Below are 20,495 nucleotides of genomic sequence, written 5' to 3'. Positions count from 1 at the left end.
AAGCTGGTCAGAGAGAGTCCCAGTAGAGACACTGTGGAGCTGGTCAGACAGAGTCCCAGTACAGACACCGTGGAGCTGGTCAGACAGTCCCAGTAGAAACACTGTGGAGCTGGTCAGAGAGAGTCCCAGTAGAGACTGTGGAGCAAGTCAGAGAGAGACCCAGTAGAGACTGTGAAGCCTCTGCCAATTTTCTCCTAAGAGGGGCCTTCCTTTCTTCTGTCCTCCCAACTGCCCTGCAATTCAGAGAACAATGTGCTGCCATTACCTTGAGAGAGCTGCAGTAGGCAACACTTCAGCACCCTTTCCTTTTTCCTCCTCCACTTAAACATGTGCAGCGGGTCTTTAGGGTTTATACCATCAGGCATCCTCTCCTACAGCCCTGCTGCAGCTCCATTGCTTTTATTTCCCAGTGCTGTAGGAAGATGGGAGGGGGAGGGAAGGGGCATGTCACTCAGTCTCTAGCTGACTTTGAAATCCCTGTGTAATACTCACCCAGTGTTGAAGAGCTTCAAACACACATTCAACCACAGGTTCACTTACACACATAAACTTTTCCTCTCAAAACACCTACATAAAGGAGAACATGTACAATTCCACCAAACTTTAGACAATATTGGGATGAAAGTGAGAAAGGTGAAGTTCATAGGAAGACCCTTTAGAGAAGGGGGTGGCAGGTAGCTTAGTGGTTAGTGCGTTGGACTAGTAACCGAAAGGTTGCAAGATCCGATCCCCGGGCTGTTCCTAGGCCGTCATTGAAAATAAGAACTGACTTGCCTAGTTAAATTAATGTGAAAAAAACACAAGACCATTTAAAGAAGGTCGTATGAAGAACCTTTAGAGAAGGTCATAGGAATAACCTTAATAGAAGGTTGTACGAAGAACCTTTAGAGAAGGTTATAGGAATAACCTTCAGAGAAGGTCGTATGAAGAACCTTTAGAGAAGGTCATGGGAATAACCTTCAGAGAAGGTCGTATGAAGTACCTTTAGAGAAGGTCAAAGGAATAACCTTCATCTTCTTCGGGATCGGTGGACCTAATGTAGGCTAATGTGATTAGCATGAGGTTGTAAGTAACAAGAACATTTCCCAGGACATAGACATATCGGATATTTGCAGAAAGCTTAAATTAGTGTTAACCGAACTGCACTGTACAATTTACAGTAGCTATTACAGTGAAATAATACCATGCTATTGTTTGAGGAGAGCACAGTTTTGAACATGAAAAGTTATTAATAAACAAATGAGGTACATTTGGGAAGTCTTGATACAATATATTGAACAGAAATGTAATGGTTCATTGGATCCGTCTAAAACTTTGCACATACATCTAAATTGCACCTGGACTGGAAAATACATTATGGCCTTTCTAATGCATTTTAAAGATGATAGTTTAAAAAAATTCAAAAGAATGGTTGTTTTTTTCTTTGTATTATCTTTTACCAGATCGAAGGTGTTATATTCTAATACATTCCTTTCACATTCCCACAAACTTCAAAGTGTTTCCTTGGTACCAAGAAAATGCATATCCTTACTTCAGGTCCTGAGCTACAGGCAGTTAGATTTGGGTATGTCATTTTAGGCAAAGATTGAAAAAAGGGGGTGGATCCCTAAGTTAGAGAAGGTCATAGAAAGATCCTTTAGAGAAGGAAATATAATGGAAAAGATACTGCATGTATGGCCACTGCAGTCCCAATAGCGTGACATGTTTAACTTAATTAACTATTCATATACCTAGATATCTAAAGCTACTGCAGCATAATCATGAAGAAGAATAGAATGGGAGAAATGCAGTGCTGAAAAGCAGGGGAATTACAGTAGAGACAGACTAACCAACAGGGTAACAGTGGTCGTTGGGTCAGGGGAATTACAGTAGAGACAGACTAACCAACAGGGTAACAGTGGTCGTTGGGTCAGGGGAATTACAGTAGAGACAGACTAACCAACAGGGTAACAGTGGTCGTTGGGTCAGGGGAACTACAGTAGAGACAGACTAACCAACAGGGTAACAGTGGTCGTTGGGTCAGGGGAATTACAGTAGAGACAGACTAACCAACATGGTAACAGTGGTCGTTGGGTCAGGGGAATTACAGTAGAGACAGACCAACCAACAGGGTAACAGTGGTCGTTGGGTCAGGGGAATTACAGTAGAGACAGACTAACCAACAGGGTAACAGTGGTCGTTGGGTCAGGGGAATTACAGTAAAGACAGACCAACCAACAGGGTTGTTGGCTGTGTAAAAGAACAGGAAGAACAGTATAAAAAGGCTTTTCTCATGACCGCCATTATATCACACACAATGAAATATTAATCTGTGATCACGCTGACCTATTTAGTCTTCCCCCTTCTCCACTCACTGGTCACCCATCGTCTGTCACTATGGCTGTATGGAGAATGGTTTTACACACACTGGCTGTATCTGAAATGAATCACTCTTTCACTGCATTATATTCCCTTGCATATTGTATGCTGCAAAGCTGCAGTGCAATGGGAAAACTGGAATGGGAATAATTTACACAGTGATTGGTATATCAAGGTTCCACATCTTTATGATATTGGTTTCTATTCGTTCCTATGTACTAAAGAGCGTAATGCTGGCATTCTACAGAGTATAACCCATAGGACTGACTGAGGTATTTCAGCATATTACTATATAACACTGCATGCCACTGTACATGTCCTGTTCTACAGGAAAATGAGGCATCACCCGAGTCACCTGTGGTACTAAACTATACAGGTACATCTGTTCCTTCATCTGTTCATTTATACTGTCCTCTCAGCTGCTGGTGCACAGTAAGCTGTCACTGAGCAGCACAGATGTGTATTGTGTTTAATCCTTCTGTACTTGATGATTTTCATTAATCAGAACACTGTTCCAATATGCTAATTGCATGCTTCCTCATTACCAATGCACTTTGATTGCAAAAACATTTAGTCACCATTATTAATGAACCGAAGCAGTGTTGTCCATACTGCATTATCCAGGTTGTCTGTACTGCATTATCCAAGTTGTCTGTACTGCATTATCCAGGTTGTCAATACTGCATTATCCAGGTTGTCTGTACTGCATTATCCAAGTTGTCTGTACTGCATTATCCAGGTTGTCCATACTGCATTATCCAGGTTTTCCATACTGCATTATCCAGGTTGTCTGTACTGCATTATCCAGGTTGTCTGTACTGCATTATCCAGGTTGTCAATACTGCATTATCCAGGTTGTCTGTACTGCATTATCCAAGTTGTCTGTACTGCATTATCCAGGTTGTCCATACTGCATTATCCAGGTTGTCCATACTGCATTATCCAGGTTGTCTGTACTGCATTATCCAGGTTGTCTGTACTGCATTATCCAGGTTGTCCATACTGCATTATCCAGGTTGTCTGTACTGCATTATCCAAGTTGTCTGTACTGCATTATCCAGGTTGTCCATACTGCATTATCCAGGTTGTCCGTGCTGCATTATCCAGGTTGTCCATACTGCATTATCCAAGTTGTCTGTACTGCATTATCCAGGTTGTCCATACTGCATTATCCAGGTTGTCCGTACTGCATTACCCAGGTTGTCCGTACTGCATTACCCAGGTTGTCCGTACTGCATTATCCAGGTTGTCCATACTGCATTATCCAGGTTGTCATACTGCATTATCCAGGTTGTCTGTACTGCATTATCCAGGTTGTCCGTACTGCATTATCCAGGTTGTCATACTGCATTATCCAGGTTGTCCGTACTGCATTATCCAGGTTGTCCGTACTGCATTATCCAGGTTGTCCGTACTGCATTATCCAGGTTGTCCGAATAAGTGCTTGAGGAACTTGTCTCTTTTTCAAAACAAAGAGTAATGGCAGCACAAATGAGACAATCAGAGTTGTTTCTTGTGTCGTGGAAATGTTCTTAATTACCAAATGATGAGAGAGCAAATCACACACAAGTCAGAGTTATGCTTAATCGTCACCTTTAATAATAATTAAGCTTTTGCAATAGCATTTTGACTTTCAACAGTTCAGTATCTCTAATGAAAAGTTGAGAGTCGTCAACATAATGGTAAATGGGATCCTTTATAGCAAAGATCCAACCCCCCCCCCTAGACGGCATGACAAACCACAGGTCTTAGGAACTTACACAAAGAAAGACTTTACTTCAGAGAGGAATATCCCCTAATCAGACAGAGTTGGCTATAAATTATCGTTCAGTCTGGTCTCCTAAACAAAGCTCTTATCTCGTCCTTGGTACAAAATGGTACCAAGACATTACCCCCACCCTATGATATATATCAAATTGTCATTTAGATACAACCAATTCTAAATACAACCAATTCTGGACAAACTCACGGAGAGGAGAGTGAGGCTATAGGTCAACATAGGAACAACAAAAGAGAGAGCATAGAATGATTCCAGACACTGCCATCCTCCTCTCTCCGATGGGAAAAGTAGGGAGTGACTGGCACACAGACACAGTGGAGCAAAATATATGTTTACACATGATGACACCTTGACCTCTCCCCTCTCTGCCGCCCAAACAACTTAGTCCTGACAGGAAACAGATAACTGCCAATGGCCACCACTATAGTACAACAAAATACATTCTTATGAGAAATAACTCATAAGCATATCATGAAAATAAAACATCCTATCTATGTTACCCAACTAATTCTGATTAATCCCCAACACTTGCCATGCACAATGCCAGTCAGCAGCTATTTGTGTACAACTGGGATGGAACCTGCCCGTCAGATTGCTGCCCTGCAGTTTTGGCTCTGAGGTCCTTTGCAGTGTAACGGTGACACCTCTCTTGAGCTGGTCTTTATAAGCTGGAACAGTTTCCTCCAGCTTTCCATGACACCTTGGAGACCCTGATTAGCCCTGCAAGAGTACTGGTGCAGCAGCTTCAGCCTCCAGTGATTCTGAACTAACTGAGGGGAGCTGGCCTTGTTTATTCCCCTTTCATCAGCAGGAAGCTGGCCATGTTAATTCCCCTTTCATCAGCAGGGAGCTGCCATGTTTATTCCCCTTTCATCAGCAGGGAGCTGCCATGTTTAATCCCCTTTCATCAGCAAGGAGCTGCCATGTTTATTCCGCTTTCATCAGCAATGAGCTGCCATGTTTATTCCCCTTTCATCAGCAAGGAGCTGCCATGTTTATTCCCATTTCATCAGCAAGGAGCTGCCATGTTTAATCCGCTTTCATCAGCAATGAGCTGCCATGTTTATTCCCCTTTCATCAGCAAGGAGCTGCCATGTTTATTCCCCTTTCATCAGCAAGGAGCTGCCATGTTTATTCCCCTTTCATCAGCAAGGAGCTGCCATGTTTATTCCCCTTTCATCAGCAAGGAGCTGCCATGTTTATTCTTCTTTCATCAGCAAGGAGCTACCATGTTTATTCCCCTTTCATCAGCAGGAAGCTGCCATGTTTCTTCCCCTTTCATCAGCAGGAAGCTGCCATGTTTATTCTCCTTTCATTAGCAGGTATGAATCCCTATGGGTCACAGACAGCATACACAACCATATGTGTACAACTATGTAGTGGGTAAAACTATGAGCACCAGTACCTCACTTATGCAAATCATAAGGAATAATGAAAAAACATCTATATTTATTGAATTATCATAGACATCTGCACTAATAAGTAACTCTGACATTCTACTTCAAGCTCATTTTTCATAGCTATTATACATATTTGGGAGAATTTTTGGTGGACAAAACCATTAGGTTTTGAAGAAAGAAAGCAAAGCTAATTTGTCATTGTATATTACTGCAACACAATTAGTCCACACAGTATTTCTTGTATCAAAATATCCCCATCTCTCTTAAGTAGATATATTGTATTTGGAGGATAGAAGCTGCAGGGAGCCAGACAGTCATTCCTCTCAGCCATCTGCATATCCCTCTGAGATTAGTCTGGCTCCACATTCACAAAGACGGAAAAAGAAACAAACACATTGAGAAACAAAGCAAAGCTCATTCTCCCACATTCTCCATTTGAATAATCCCAGGGTCTCTCTCCTGAAATGTTTCTCTGTGGCGCTGCAAGTCTCTCATTTCACTTGGCAAAATGTCATGGTTAAATAGACAGCTTTGTGAATGAATGAAGAGATTAGGACAGTATCTGTTTCAGCAACATAGGCCTGCAGTATCTGTTCTGCTGTTTCTGCTGCCATTGAAAAGGGAATTTTTCCTTCCAAGAGGTGTTTTGCTGACTGCTTGGTGCCTGGGCTCTAAAACCGTTAAAAAAAGAGCTTGCAGAGTTGCATCTTCTTATCATCACAGTAACGCACTGGTGCTGATACCTAAATAACATGTCATCCCAGCTCCATGGATTAGAGCAGTGAAAAGATTCAACTGTCACACAGTATCTTCCCCACACCGAGAGACGGTGGGGACACCATGCCTTTAAGAATGTGATATATCTGTTAGTCCCTCTCTCCCTCGCTCCCTCGCTCCCTCGCTCGCTCACTCACTCACTCACTCACTCACTCACTCACTCACTCACTCACTCACTCACTCACTCACTCACTCACTCACTCACTCACTCACTCACTCACTCACTCGCTCACTCACTCACTCACTCACTCACTCACTCACTCACTCACTCACTCACACTCACTCACTCACTCACTCACTCACTCACTCTACCTCAGTAAAGCTGCCAGATCAGGAAAGGAAGTGTGGCACCTGATTTCTGACCCTACAACCTCTCTATCCATGCGTATTATAATGTCCTCTCACCCCTAATCAAGTGTAAGTGTGCGCTGGATCATTAATGTGAGCTGACAGTCTATCACAGAGATGTTTCCTTAGCTGAGTGACCAAGGAGTGGCTGTTGTCTCTGTTGATGGTTCCCCACAGCGCAGGGCTGGAGGACGTGACATTTATAAACCACACCAGCCCTCTGCTGTCTCCACGAGCTGTCACCTGACAGAAGGCAGCGGTGTCCAACCGTGCTTCAGCCTTCTCTGTGAGCCAGGCACGTGCAGAGATAGAGGTCTGCCTGAGCACCTGTCCCTTTGTCCTTCTATGAGGAAAGTGCCCTTTCAGATTGGTGCTGTTATTTAATGAACTTTTAATCTATTTTCTCTCTTATTATTTAAATTAACTTTATTCAAACTAGTTAATTTCCCATTTTTGAATGATGGAAAATGCCCACTCCCCTGCTTCTCTGTCCGGGTTGGCTCATTCGCAGGTCCAACTGTGAAAACACTATAAACACAAAATGAATTAGATAGAAATAGAGATGTAAGGCCTCCAAAGTGGCACAGCGGTCTAAGGCACTGCATCGCAGTGTTGCGGCATCACTATAGCCTGGGGTTTGATCCCAGGCTGTCATTACCGGCCGTAACCGGGAGTCCCATAGGGCGGTCCACAGGTTGCCCAGCATCATCCGGGTTAGGGGAGGCTCATTGCGCTCTAGCGACAACTTGTGGCGGGCCGGGTGCCTGCAGGCTGACTTCGGTCATCAGTTGAACGGTGTTTCCTCCGACACATTGGTGCAGCTGGCTTCCTGGTTACGTGAGCAGGTGTTAAGAAGCGTAGCTTGGCAGGTCATGTTTCGGAGGAAGCATGACTTGACCTTCACCTCTCGTGAGCCTGTTGGGGAGTTGCAGCGATGGGACAAGATTGTAATAACCAAATTAGGGAGAAAAAGTGGGTGAAGAATATTGAAAAAAAATTAAAAATAGAGATGCAAAGCTGTTGGAAGGTCATAAAACTGGCTTGGATTACACTCAGAAACGGCCAATAGAGACCAGAAGGAGTGTAATCTGTGACGTTTAAGGTGCATGAAAGGGTGGGAACGGAGCCAGGGTTGAGTACGGAGTGACAGGTGATAAATACTAGCAGCAGCACTTATTCACCACACTGATCTGAGGAAATTATTCCAAGCTCATGTCCCTGGGCACCCTCCCCCAGCTCCCTCGCCCTCCTCCTACCCCCCCCCCCCCATCCCTCGTCCCACCCCCCCTGACCCTGCCCTTCTCCCCAAAATTAGCTTTTCACCTTTAATTAGCCCTTGTCTGGTTCTGCTCACCGTCCACAGCGTATTGCTGACTACACTCATTAACACTAAAAACCTGTTTGGAGAAAACAAATGCCTTCTGCCTCCCTTTCTGAAGTGCGTTTAACAATGTCCTCGAGCCACCGTTTTCCATTCTGTGAGGAAGTTTCGGCAAACAAGACATCCATCAGATTGACAGACAAAACAAATTACACAGCGAACAGAACCTTAATGTGTCACCGAAGCTAATGGTGTCAAGGCTGGCTGCCAGTCGACCCAGACACAAGCTTGCGCTCTCCTCTCACTCTCTACCCTTGTCTGGTCTTTCAACTAACAGACCTGGAGTTAAGTCTAGGTTCTAGGGAGATTACTATTTCTAAATAACATTAAGGCATTTAACACCCTACTAACCATGAATCAAACCTGAATTCATGAAATTCCATCAACGCCTTGCTCCAAAGGCCGAGTGAGAGAGTGAGAGAGAGAGATCGAGAGAGAGAGAGAAGCCTTCATTCAGGCGTGATGTATCTGTGCTGTAGTCTGAGATTATGCTGAGAATGAATGGTGCAGGCCTCCTAAAGCCACTAAAGGTGTAATTACATGCCTTGGGCCTGGGTGACAATGCCTGTGCAGGTGACAGCTATAAGGGAGAAAGGTAGGAAGGATTACCTTCACTTTTCATCTGGCTGTGGCTCTGTGGCATGAAAACCTCACTCTGCAGGGTCACCTTGGATGGAGCGCTACAATTTTACCAGTCATTAAACTCTTAATCGAGCCTCAGTCTACATGCTCCCTCTCCGTCATCTTTCACAATCGAACAAGGTTTCATATAACTTCTCTCTGTCATTACATACCCTCCACTTACAGTTGAAATAGTACAAATATATAACACTAGCAAAATCATTCCCAAAGACTAGACTGCAGTGGCACCGCCAGTCTATTAAACTCCAATGTGATTCCACATTTTCTCATGTCCTCTCCGTCATACTGAGGCACATCTATATATTTTATCCTTTGTGCCTGCACATTCCCTTCTGTGACATCTGAGGTCTTTTTGACCAATTGTAATCAAACGATTAAGGTAATATTCCAAAAGTTATTGTCTTGAGCCCAGGTAAAATCTAGACTTTCCAGGGAGACGTTCCAGGGTTTGTAAACTTGCGAGATCAAGCAGCTTGCAAGGCTAGGGCATCAGTGGGGAGAGGGGAGAACATGTTCATATTTCGACGCACCAGACATTACATACACAGACATTGGGAAATATTTTCCTAGGCAGGCAAAGCGACAATAAACATTCTAATTCAACATCACAAACGTGCACAGGGGCCTAAAGCACCGCTAAATATGAGCTTACAATACCATCAATACCATACACCAACACACGGAGAGGCCTTTCACAGGAGGACGACGACAGAGGCCAAGATTATCACAGTCACGCTCAGGTGTTCATTACACAATCACAACCTTTCTCTAATTGAAATTCAGCCGGCATAAAATGGCAATGCTTTGCTACAAAAACAAGTGCTGCATTTCTTTGATTTGCCTCTATACACTCTGCAGAAAAAGAGACAGACTAACAAACCCTAACAAATTAATGGCTGGTTCAAATGTGAGTTTAAAGTGCAACATATCTCTACAGGACTTGTTTGCAATCATAGCACAACCCCCATCATTCAGACTCAGCCAGAATGTCTGAGGAGGTGCTGAGGAACTCTGAATAATACGCACCACTGGTTCTCCAAGCTACACATGATCATTTGGTGAAGAAATAACCCATTGAAAATGCCATATTTAAATAGGACTGATAACACAACTGTTATCTTAATCCATCAATCTGAGTAATGAGCACATGCAGTAAATTCATTATTGTGCACTATTAGTGGGTAAATGAAGGGCTTGGGGGTTAATTAGCTAGTGGGATAAGGACAGTGTTAATAATGCAGCACTAACCCAGGACAGGTAATAACAGCTCTGAATGTCACAGAAGACTGGACTGATGAACTTCTGCTAGGGAAGTTAACTCAAATCTGATTTAGATTTCAAAATGTTTGATACCTCTCTGAACTCTGCAAATTGCTTGAGGTATATGACAATATACTGTGTTGCATTGGATAGGTATTGATAGGTAATGATGCTTTGTGGCGTTACAGTGTTGCTTCTGTCCTTCTCCTTGCCCCAACCTGGTCGCGAACCAGGGACCCTCTGAACAAATCAACAACCATCACCCACAAAGCATCATTACTTATCGCTCTATTACTTATCGCCTTGCAAAACAACGGAGACAATTACATCAAGGTGTCAGAGCAAGTGACGTCACCAATTGAATGCTACTAGAGCGCAGCGATAACTAGCTAGCCTTTTCATATCTGATACAGAGGGTGCTTTACCATTTCCTTCTACAGTACCATCCAGTCTGTCTCATCTGCATCCCAGGCCAGGTCTACTGGAACAAGAATCTGCTGTTGCTCCACACACAATATTGAACAAGACAGAAACATGGAACATTTAGAGGAGGCGAGAGTCAGCGAACGCCACGCCAGGCTTGCCAGCTGTGATAATGATGTATAATTTAATTGAAGCCTGTGCTTCTATCCTCCACAGAACTCAAACTCCTCTTCACCTGTCAATGCATTATTCAGGATAATGGTGACCCTGAAATAGTCAAAAAAAGCTTCTTATCTCTTTAAAGTTTTATTACAGAGAGCAAAGAGAGACTGGGGGAGGGAGAGAGAGAGGGAGAGAGAGAGAAAGATGGAGGGGAGAGAGAGATGGAGAGAGAGAGAGAGAGAGAGAGAGAGAGAGAGAGAGAGAGAGAGAGAGAGATGGAGAGGGAGGAGAGAGAGAGAGAGAGAGAGAGAGAGAGAGAGAGAGAGAGAGAGAGAGAGAGAGAGAGAGAGAGAGAGAGAGAGAGAGAGAGAGAGAGAGAGAGAGATGGAGGGGGAGAGAGAGAGAGAGAGAGAGAGAAAGAGAGATTGAGAGAGAGAGAGAGAGAGAGAGAGAGAGAGAGAGAGAGAGAGAGAGAGAGAGAGAGAGAGAGAGAGAGAGAGAGAGAGAGAGAGAGAGAGAGAGAGAGAGAGAGAGAGAAAGAAAGAAAGAAAGAAAGAAAGATGGAGGAGAGATAGAAAGATGGAGGAGAGAGAGAGAGGGAGAGAGAGAGAGAGGGAGAGAGAGAAAGAGGGAGAGAGAGAAAGAGGGAGAGAGAGAAAGATGGAGGAGAGAGAGAGGGAGAGAGAGAGAGAGGGAGAGAGAGAGAGAGAGAGAGAGAGAGAGAGGGAGAGAGAGAGAGAGAGGGAGAGAGAGAGAGAGAGAGAGAGAGGAGAGAGAGAGAGAGAGAGAGAGAGAGAGAGAGAGAGAGAGAGAGAGGAGAGAGAGAGAGGAGAGAGAGAGAAGAGAGAGAGAGAGAGAGAGAGAGAGAGAGAGAGAGGGAGAGAGAGAGAGAGGAGAGAGAGAAAGAGGGAGAGAGAGAGAGAGAGGGAGAGAGAGAGAGAGAGAGAGAGAGAAAGAAAGAGGGAGAGAGAGAAAGATGGAGGAGAGAGAGAGGGAGAGAGAGAGAGAGAGAGAGGGAGAGAGAGAGAGAGAGAGAGGGAGAGAGAGAAAGAGGGAGGAGAGAGAGAGGGAGAGAGAGAGAGAGGGGGAGAGAGAGAGAGAGAGAGGGAGAGAGAGAAAGAGGGAGAGAGAGAAAGATGGAGGAGAGAGAGAGGGAGAGAGAGAGAGAGGGAGAGAGAGAGAGAGAGGGAGAGAGAGAAAGAGGGAGAGAGAGAAAGATGGAGGAGAGAGAGAGGGAGAGAGAGAGAGAGGGAGAGAGAGAGAGAGAGAGGGAGAGAGAGAAAGAGGGAGAGAGAGAAAGATGGAGGGGAGAGAAAGCAAGTCAGTAAAAGGAGCGAGTAAGAGAGAAAGACTGACTGGTAAAGGAAAGAAACGGGAGAAGCATAAGTGTTATGTCCACTCTGAGGATTGCTGTTTTTGACCCTGGCAGCATCATTACCTTGGCAACAGCAGAATAAAAAAAATACACTAGGACAAAGCTAACTTTCTCTAAAGGCATTTTGGGATGTCTTGGATTGTTATATAAAGGGGAGATTTGAACGAGGAATAAGAAAATATTGTTAAAATGGCATTGGTTTACTTGAAAAAAAGACAAGTCAACAATATCAACACAACAAGAAAGATGATGTTCTCCATCACCGTCATCATCAACAACAACATTGCCATCATCATCAATTCCATAAGATGCAAATGCCAGTATATGAGGTCACCCCATGCATTCCTTCCACATGATCTATGAGAGTCAGCTAACTGCAGGGGGAAACACCCTCTATGTGCTGGGGACTCACTGAATAATGCAAAGATAAAGGAACAGCAATGGCTGACATTCATACCAGTACAAGGCATAGAGAACTGACAATCATTACAGGGAGCAGAGACTTATACAGTCTGTAATATAACCTTACTTTATAGATGGGTTAGGTGACAAAGTCACGAAAACGATGTGTGTGCTTCCATGGGGCAGAAGTCAGCGTGTTGTTGTCATTCTGGATGGCCAGATTGCTAGCAACAATGACAAGAAACTGCCATCTGGGGAATCATAAGTGACTCATTTCAGCTCGTTTCATCATGTTCTTGATACCGTGTCTTGTTTTGAGGTGTTTTGACTGATTTCACGTCAATGATAGTATGGCTAATATTCTCTAGCTAGCTAACCAACAACTGCAACGATATATTTGCGAGACAACAAGTGCTCATTCTGCAAATGTATTTATGTTTTCAATGAACATTTTTGACGCAATATAGCTTACATGTTGTCAACAATCTAAGCCAACTCCGTTGTTTCTGAACAACCAACCCGTCTATATTGCCCTTAAATGGTTTTTCAGTCACCAAGGTATGTTTTAAGTGTGTATGTGCATGTGCGTGTGTGTGCATGTGTGTGTGCATGTGTGTATGTGTGCATGTGCACTTGCGGCAGTGAATGTGAGTATGCACCCCTGTAAAGTCACCACAGTCCCTAAGCTGTATCCAAGGATAAAAAGGCCAGAGTGAAAGCGTATCTGGCAGTAAAACCCACCTGCTCCTATCCATCACACTACAGTGTCATATTTACAGTCTGAAATTCACCCATTAAAGACTGTTATTGTTAGGTGCAATTTCCACTGCAATTAGATGGAGGCTTCATCAGCGAGAGTATGAGTGGAATGAGGCAATTATGGTGTACTGTATGACGGTGGGGGGTAGACCTGGGGAGGGAGAGCAGAGCTATCCAAAACTATGGTGCTTTACACATTGTTTTAAATCAGTAATTCCGTCTCTCAAGTCTATAATAGCTAAAAAAAATGGTTCTGTTTCTGTTGAATTAAATAGAGGTTTACTGTGCTCTGCTTTGATGTATTTTATATTGAAGAATCCTGGACCCTGTCACTGGCCCTGGCAGCATGACTCATCCTAATCAAAACACACTCAAAACATTCAGTACACTTTCACTAAATACAAACGTTTTGGATGGTATTCATGTTCAAAATTTGAATTTTCACATTGTGTGGATGGATAATACGTTACGGCGTTAGCTAATGGGGATCCATTAGCTAAATGACAAATTATACTGTATAATATAGATGTACTGTACTACAGAATATAGAGGTACTATAGAATATAGAGGTACTGCAGAATAAAGACGTACAATATAATACCAATCCAGTCAAGCCAGATCTGTGGTACTAGACCCCATATGGGCAGGAAGTTGAGGGAAAATGCATAACTCTTCTAAAAAACCTGCTCTATAAATCTCCTCTTCCTTCTCCCATCCTCAACACAGACACTCAGTCACAGGAGAGCTGAGAGAGAGTGAGGAGAGGGAGAAAGAGAGAGAAAGGTGGGGGAGAGAGGGAGAGATCAAGAAAGAGAAAGAAATAAGGAGAGAGATAGAGAGAGCAGTGCATTGCACTGTTGTGGTGTAGCATTATTCTTCCAGGGGTTGCCTCAGCTAGGTTCTCTTTAGTAAGTCAGGGGTCGGAGCCAGCAGGAAAAATGAGCCTCCAGAACCGGAGTGAGCTCACTTTTCATCTGTTGTACGTGGAGCTCAGTCTGTGATATCACAGCAAAGCCTTCTTCTCTCCCTCCCTCTCAACCAGCCCTACCTGGTTTCATAGACAAGACGTAACATGGTAAATGAAAATCCGGGGCATGGATATATAAGACAAAAGGTTACTTAAGGCAAAAACTAAAGGATGGTGGTTGGTCGTGGTGGATGGGTTAGCTTTTAATGTGAACATCTAGCAACCCAAAGGTTACGTGTTCACATCTTATCGTGGACAACATTAACATTTTTCCTAATTAGCAACTTTCACCCTTACATTAACCTAACCTTAACCCCTAACCCAGCATTTCCAAAAACTCGGTCCTTGGGTTTAAGGTTAGGGCAGAGTCCTTCCAGACTCACGTTAAGCATCTACAATCCAAAATGAAATCAATAATGGGGTCTCTATTTCGCAACAAAGCCTCCTTCACTCATGCTGTCAAACATACCCTCGTCAAACTGACTATCCTACCGATCCTTGACTTCGGCGATGTCATTTACAAAATAGCTTAAAACACTCTACTTGGCAAACTGGATGCTGTCTATTACAGTGCCATCAGTTTTATCACCAAAGCCCCATATACTACCAACCACTGCGACCTGTATGCTCTCGTTGGCTGGTCCTCACTTCATATTCGTCGCCAAACCCACTGGCTCTAGATCATCTACAAGTCTTTGCTAGGTAAAGCCCCACCTTATCTCTGCTCACTGGTCACCATAGCAACACCCACACGTAGCACGCACTCCAGCAGGTATATTTCACTGGTCATCCCCAAAGCCTTTGACCACCTTTCCTTCCAGTCCTCTGCTGCCAATGACTGGAAAGAATAGCAAAAATCACTGAAGCTGGAGACTTATATCTCCCTCTCTAACTTTAAGCATCAGCTGTCAGAGCAGCTTACCGATCACTGTACCTGTACACAGCCAATCTGTAAATAGCACACCCAACTACCTCATCCACATATTGTTACCACATATTGTTATCCTCTTGCTCTTTTGCACCCCAGTATCTCTACTTGCACATATTGTTACCACATATTGTTATCCTCTTGCTCTTTTGTACCCCAGTATCTCTACTTGCACATATTGTTACCACATATTGTTATCCTCTTGCTCTTTTGCACCCCAGTATCTCTACTTGCACATATTGTTACCACATATTGTTATCCTCTTGCTCTTTTGTACCCCAGTATCTCTACTTGCACATTATTGGCACATCCATCACTCCAGTTTTAATGCTTTTATTTAGCCTCTATGGCCTATTTATTGCCCTACCTCCCTACTCTTCTACATTTGCACACACTGTACATAGATTGTTCTATTGTGTTATTGACTGTACGTTTGTGTTGTTGTTTTTGTCGCACTGCTTTGCTTTATCTTGGCCAGGTCGCAGTTGTGATTGAGAACTTGTTCTCAACTGGCCCACCTGGTTAAATAAAGGTGAAATACAACAAAACAAACAAACAAAAAGTTCCCAAATTCAGTCCTCAGGACCCCAAGGGGTGGACGTTTCAGTATTTTCCCTAACACTACACAGCTGATTCAAGGTATCAAAGCTTGATTATGAATACCATGCAGGTTGGAGGGGATATACAGCCTGTCCAGAGGAGGGATGACATTGAGTGGGTAACACCTCCGTAATCTGTCATCCACCCTACATCTGTACCATATCAAAACTGATGTAAATGCGCTTGTCCTCAGGACAACCCTCTACATAAAGGTGAGTCTACATTCATGAGCTGGACAGACATTGACATTGGATGACATTGGACTGAAATACAAAATAAATCAGCTGCAGTTTTGCCAACTCCATCCCAAGCAGGTAATTGCAGCATACCCATAACATGTTAACCCACACTGATCTCACCACATTCATGGATACAATTACTATTTTCAAACGGGATATGGGGCTGTAATTCGGCATGTGTAGCTGTGCGGCTGCAGAGCTTGTGCTTAGGCTATGGGGTGATTGGTCCAACTGCACACAGCACATGGCCAGGGGATACATGGCCTAATTACACTAGGGGAGGTCACTGGAGGTCACTGGCCTCTGTTTCACAAAGGGATAAAGATTGCTGGGAAATCACACTGGAGCTACTTTCCCACCAGAATTACATATTACAATTCAGACACACACTGGAGATATTCTGCCTCAACCCTTTTACAGATTACAATTCAGACACACACTGGATATATTCTGCCTCAACCCTTTTACAGATTATAATTCAGACACACACTGGAGATATTCTGCCTCAACCCTTTTACATATTACAATTCAGACACACACTGGAGATATTCTGCCCCCAACCCTTTTACAGATTGCAATTCGACACACACTGGAGATATTCTACATCAAACCTTTTACAGATTACAATTCAGACACTGGAGATATTCTGCCTCAACCCTTTTACAGATTATAATTCAGACACACACTGGAGATATTCTGCCTCAACCCTTTTACATGTTACAATTCAGACACACACTGGAGATATTCTGCCTCAAGCCTTTTACAGATTATAATTCAGACACACACTGGAGATATTCTGCCTCAACCCTTTTACAGATTACAATTCAGACACTGGAGATATTCTGCCTCAACCCTTTTACAGATTATAATTCAGACACTGGAGATATTCTGCCTCAACCCTTTTACAGATTATAATTCAGACACTGGAGATATTCTGCCTCAACCCTTTTACAGATTATAATTCAGACACTGGAGATATTCTGCCTCAACCCTTTTACAGATTATAATTCAGACACTGGAGATATTCTGCCTCAACCCTTTTACAGATTACAATTCAGACACACACTGGAGATATTCTGCCTCAACCCTTTTACAGATTACAATTCAGACACACACTGGAGATATTCTGCCTCAACCCTTTTACAGATTATAATTCAGACACTGGAGATATTCTGCCTCAACCCTTTTACAGATTATAATTCAGACACACACTGGAGATATTCTGCCTCAACCCTTTTACAGATTATAATTCAGACACTGGAGATATTCTGTCTCAACCCTTTTACAGATTATAATTCAAACACTGGAGATATTCTGCCTCAACCCTTTTACAGATTATAATTCAGACACTGGAGATATTCTGCCTCAACCCTTTTACAGATTATAATTCAGACACTGGAGATATTCTGCCTCAACCCTTTTACAGATTATAATTCAGACACTGGAGATATTCTGTCTCAACCCTTTTACAGATTATAATTCAGACACTGGAGATATTCTGCCTCAACCCTTTTACAGATTATAATTCAGACACTGGAGATATTCTGCCTCAACCCAGGGGTTTCCCAGTTTTTTCTTATTCTTTTCCCCTGACGATGTTCCCAATTTAAAGAAGGTTGGTAGGTGTACTTGTTCTTAGAAAATGAATATCTTCATCTCAAAATTCCTGCCTGCTTCTTCATAGTAGTAAAACCACTATGGTATACCAGATGTTGCCACATCTAGACACCACATTGGAATACCTGGGAGCCTTTCTCATGCAGAGGCAGAATAGTGAGGAGGTTGTCTGTCTAAAAACCCATCCCTCATGTAAAGAATGTTTTAAACGTGCGTGAAATGGGAGTCTGGCAGGAGAGAAAATAGGAACTTCAGAAGGAGCTGCTCATCCATCGCTCAGTGTGAGCATACACTGCACACCTATCTGAGAGACTGGTCAATGTCGTTAACTCAGGAATCCTGTGCATTAATGATCTTCTATGGATGGGAGGAGAGTGTGGGAGCAGGAACGGGAGATGCGAGGGGGGGAATGAGTGAGAGACGGGTGAGAGAATGAGCAAAGAGCGAGGGAGCAGGAACGACAGCAGGGAGATGCGAGGGGGGGAATGAGTGAGAGACGGGTGAGAGAATGAGCAAAGAGCGAGGGAGCAGGAACGACAGCAGGGAGATGCGAGGGGGGGAATGAGTGAGAGACGGGAGAGAGAGAGGGTGAGAGAATGAGCAAAGAGCGAGGGAGCAGGAACGACAGCAGGGAGATGCGAGGGGAGGATTGAGTGAGAGACGGGAGAGAGAGAGGGTGAGAGAATGAGCAAAGAGCGAGGGAGCAGGAACGACAGCAGGGAGATGCGAGGGGAGGAATGAGTGAGAGACGGGAGAGAGAGAGGGTGAGAGAATGAGCAAAGAGCGAGGGAACAGGAACGACAGCAGGGAGATGCGAGGGGAGGAATGAGTGAGAGACGGGAGAGAGAGAGGGTGAGAGAATGAGCAAAGAGCAAGGGAGCAGGAACGACAGCAGGGAGATGCGAGGGGGGGAATGAGTGAGAGACGGGTGAGAGAATGAGCAAAGAGTGAGGGAGCAGGAACGACAGCAGGGAGATGCGAGGGGGGGAATGAGTGAGAGACGGGAGAGAGAGAGGGTGAGAGAATGAGCAAAGAGCGAGGGAGCAGGAACGACAGCAGGGAGATGAGAGGGGAGGAATGAGTGAGAGACGGGAGAGAGAGAGGGTGAGAGAATGAGCAAAGAGCGAGGGAGCAGGAACGACAGCAGGGAGATGCGAGGGGAGGAATGAGTGAGAGACGGGAGATAGAGAGGGTGAGAGAATGAGCGGGCGAGCGGGAGAGGAGGAATAATTAAATGGATGGTGATGGTGACGAGCGAGGCTCTCTCTTTGAAGACAGGCACAGTCCGCTAAGCAGGAGCCATGAGAGCTAACAACGCTGATGGGCTGCAGAGAGCATCTCCAGCCTTCTCACGGATGCATCAGAGCAGCAGCACAAAGATTAGAGGTTTCTTTTAATCCAAAGGGGATTCAACGCTGAGAGAAGAGGAGGGAGAGGAAGGCTCCTGTGGCGGGTTAGAGAAATTATTAATACCTCTACTCAGACTAGTGATCTGGGTCTTTAACACAGAATCCCAGATGCTTGGGTGTTCAGATTATCTTTATCTGTCACACACTCCCCTGGGCTTTGAGAAATGGATTGAAGATGCACCCCCCCTTCGCTTGGTTTTAACACCTTCTTACTGTACATCTGCATTATGTCCCACCTGGAAATGCACAACCTGTGAACCTCAACACACACTGGCAGACCACAGTCTGCACACACACACACGCACACAAACGTAAAAGCTTGGAAGATCAAATGTGTAAATGTTCTATTGAGAAAGGAATAAAAACACCATATTTAGCAAAAAGATATCAACCAAAAGGTGTTCTCTGTCTTGGGGCAAGGGCAACACGGGATGGCAATGATGGGAAATGGCATCCATGTTTTCATCACTGTCCCACCCCAGATGTCTCACATTGGGTGCCCGTTGACCTCTCAATCAGCTCAATAAACACAGACTACGAGAGACGAATCAAAGACCTGAACCTCAGACCAACAACCAAATCATCAAACATCCCAGCAGGTCATCACTTACCCCCCTTGTTCCATCTGGCTTTAGTCCTTGCCTGGTGGCTGAGCTCTGGACCGCCAAACAGCACCAAGAGAAACAAAACAAGTTCAAAAATTGAGAAAAATACAAACTTTTCCCTGGAAAACATGTCCAAGAGTTGCTCTTCGACTGAGTCCACTATCACATGGCTGTGTTTCCCTCTGGTGCGGAGTGGCTGTGACGCATGGTAACCCACAAATGGGCTGGCATCAGTCAGGCTGGAATCATCAGTGGGTCTCTGGCTCTGCCATACTGCTAGAGGCTGCTGAGGGCTGCTCTTCACTGGTCCTGGTCCTGAGGCTTTGGGCTGAGCCACATGTCTCCCCTCCTGGACGCCCCTGCCTCACCAGAGCGCACGGAGCCAGACGGAACACGCTATGGCACAGCTCAGCTCAGCAAAGTGCTCCACTACTCTAATCTCTCTCTCACACGCTCACTGTTGCCACCGCAGTCGACACCGATGCTGCCTCTATGGCTGCAGAGTTACTTCCTGCCCCCCCCCCCTCACTCCTGGTTTCAGAGGGAATACATCTCCCAGCGCTCTGACTCCGAACCCCACACAGCCCAGCCGAGGAGAAGAGGGAAGGAAACCCACAGTCTGCCCGCTGGAGAGGGATGTGTGGGGTAGCGGAGTGTCTGCTGGTGAGAAATAACACAAACAGGCAGGCACGAGGACTGAAGGGAGCGTGGAGGAGAGGAACGAGTAGAAAAGGAGATCACTCCCTGATCCTGATAGCCACGGCAGCCGTACAGCTGCTATTTAAAGAGCAAAAAGGAATTCACATGGAGCTGCTTGCATCCCACATCAGCCTGGCCACGGTGAACAGGAACAGGCTTTACTGGCAGAGCAGCATGAGGAGGAGGAGAGGAAGGAAGGAAGAAGAGAGGGAGGATGAGAGGAGATCTGTTGGAAGTGCCTTTACATGGTCCCATCTCTTGCTCTCTTTCTTTCTCTCTCTCTCTCTCTCTCTCTCTCTCTCTCTCTCTCTCTCTGTTGTGCGTTGCGGGAAGCTCCACGTGTGCTCATGAGTTTCTCTTGTTA

At 44.6% G+C, this 20,495-nt stretch overlaps 1 protein-coding gene across 1 annotated transcript in view; it reads right to left on the bottom strand.

Moving 5' to 3' along the window:
- robo2 (roundabout, axon guidance receptor, homolog 2 (Drosophila)) overlaps positions 1–19,836 on the bottom strand; it is a 682,751-nt gene extending 662,915 nt beyond the window's left edge. Inside the window, exon 1 of the mRNA XM_046293777.1 lies at positions 19,439–19,836. Coding sequence (XP_046149733.1) covers positions 19,439–19,562 — 124 coding nt within the window. The 5' untranslated portion in view covers positions 19,563–19,836. The remainder of the gene's footprint in view (positions 1–19,438) is intronic.
- Positions 19,837–20,495: the final 659 nt, after the last annotated feature.

The sequence above is a fragment of the Oncorhynchus gorbuscha genome, linkage group LG13, assembly GCF_021184085.1.
Source record: "Oncorhynchus gorbuscha isolate QuinsamMale2020 ecotype Even-year linkage group LG13, OgorEven_v1.0, whole genome shotgun sequence".
NCBI classification, from domain to species: domain Eukaryota; kingdom Metazoa; phylum Chordata; class Actinopteri; order Salmoniformes; family Salmonidae; genus Oncorhynchus; species Oncorhynchus gorbuscha.
The sequence above is the reverse complement of the archived record's forward strand: the minus strand, read 5'-3'. Positions and strand labels throughout refer to the sequence as shown.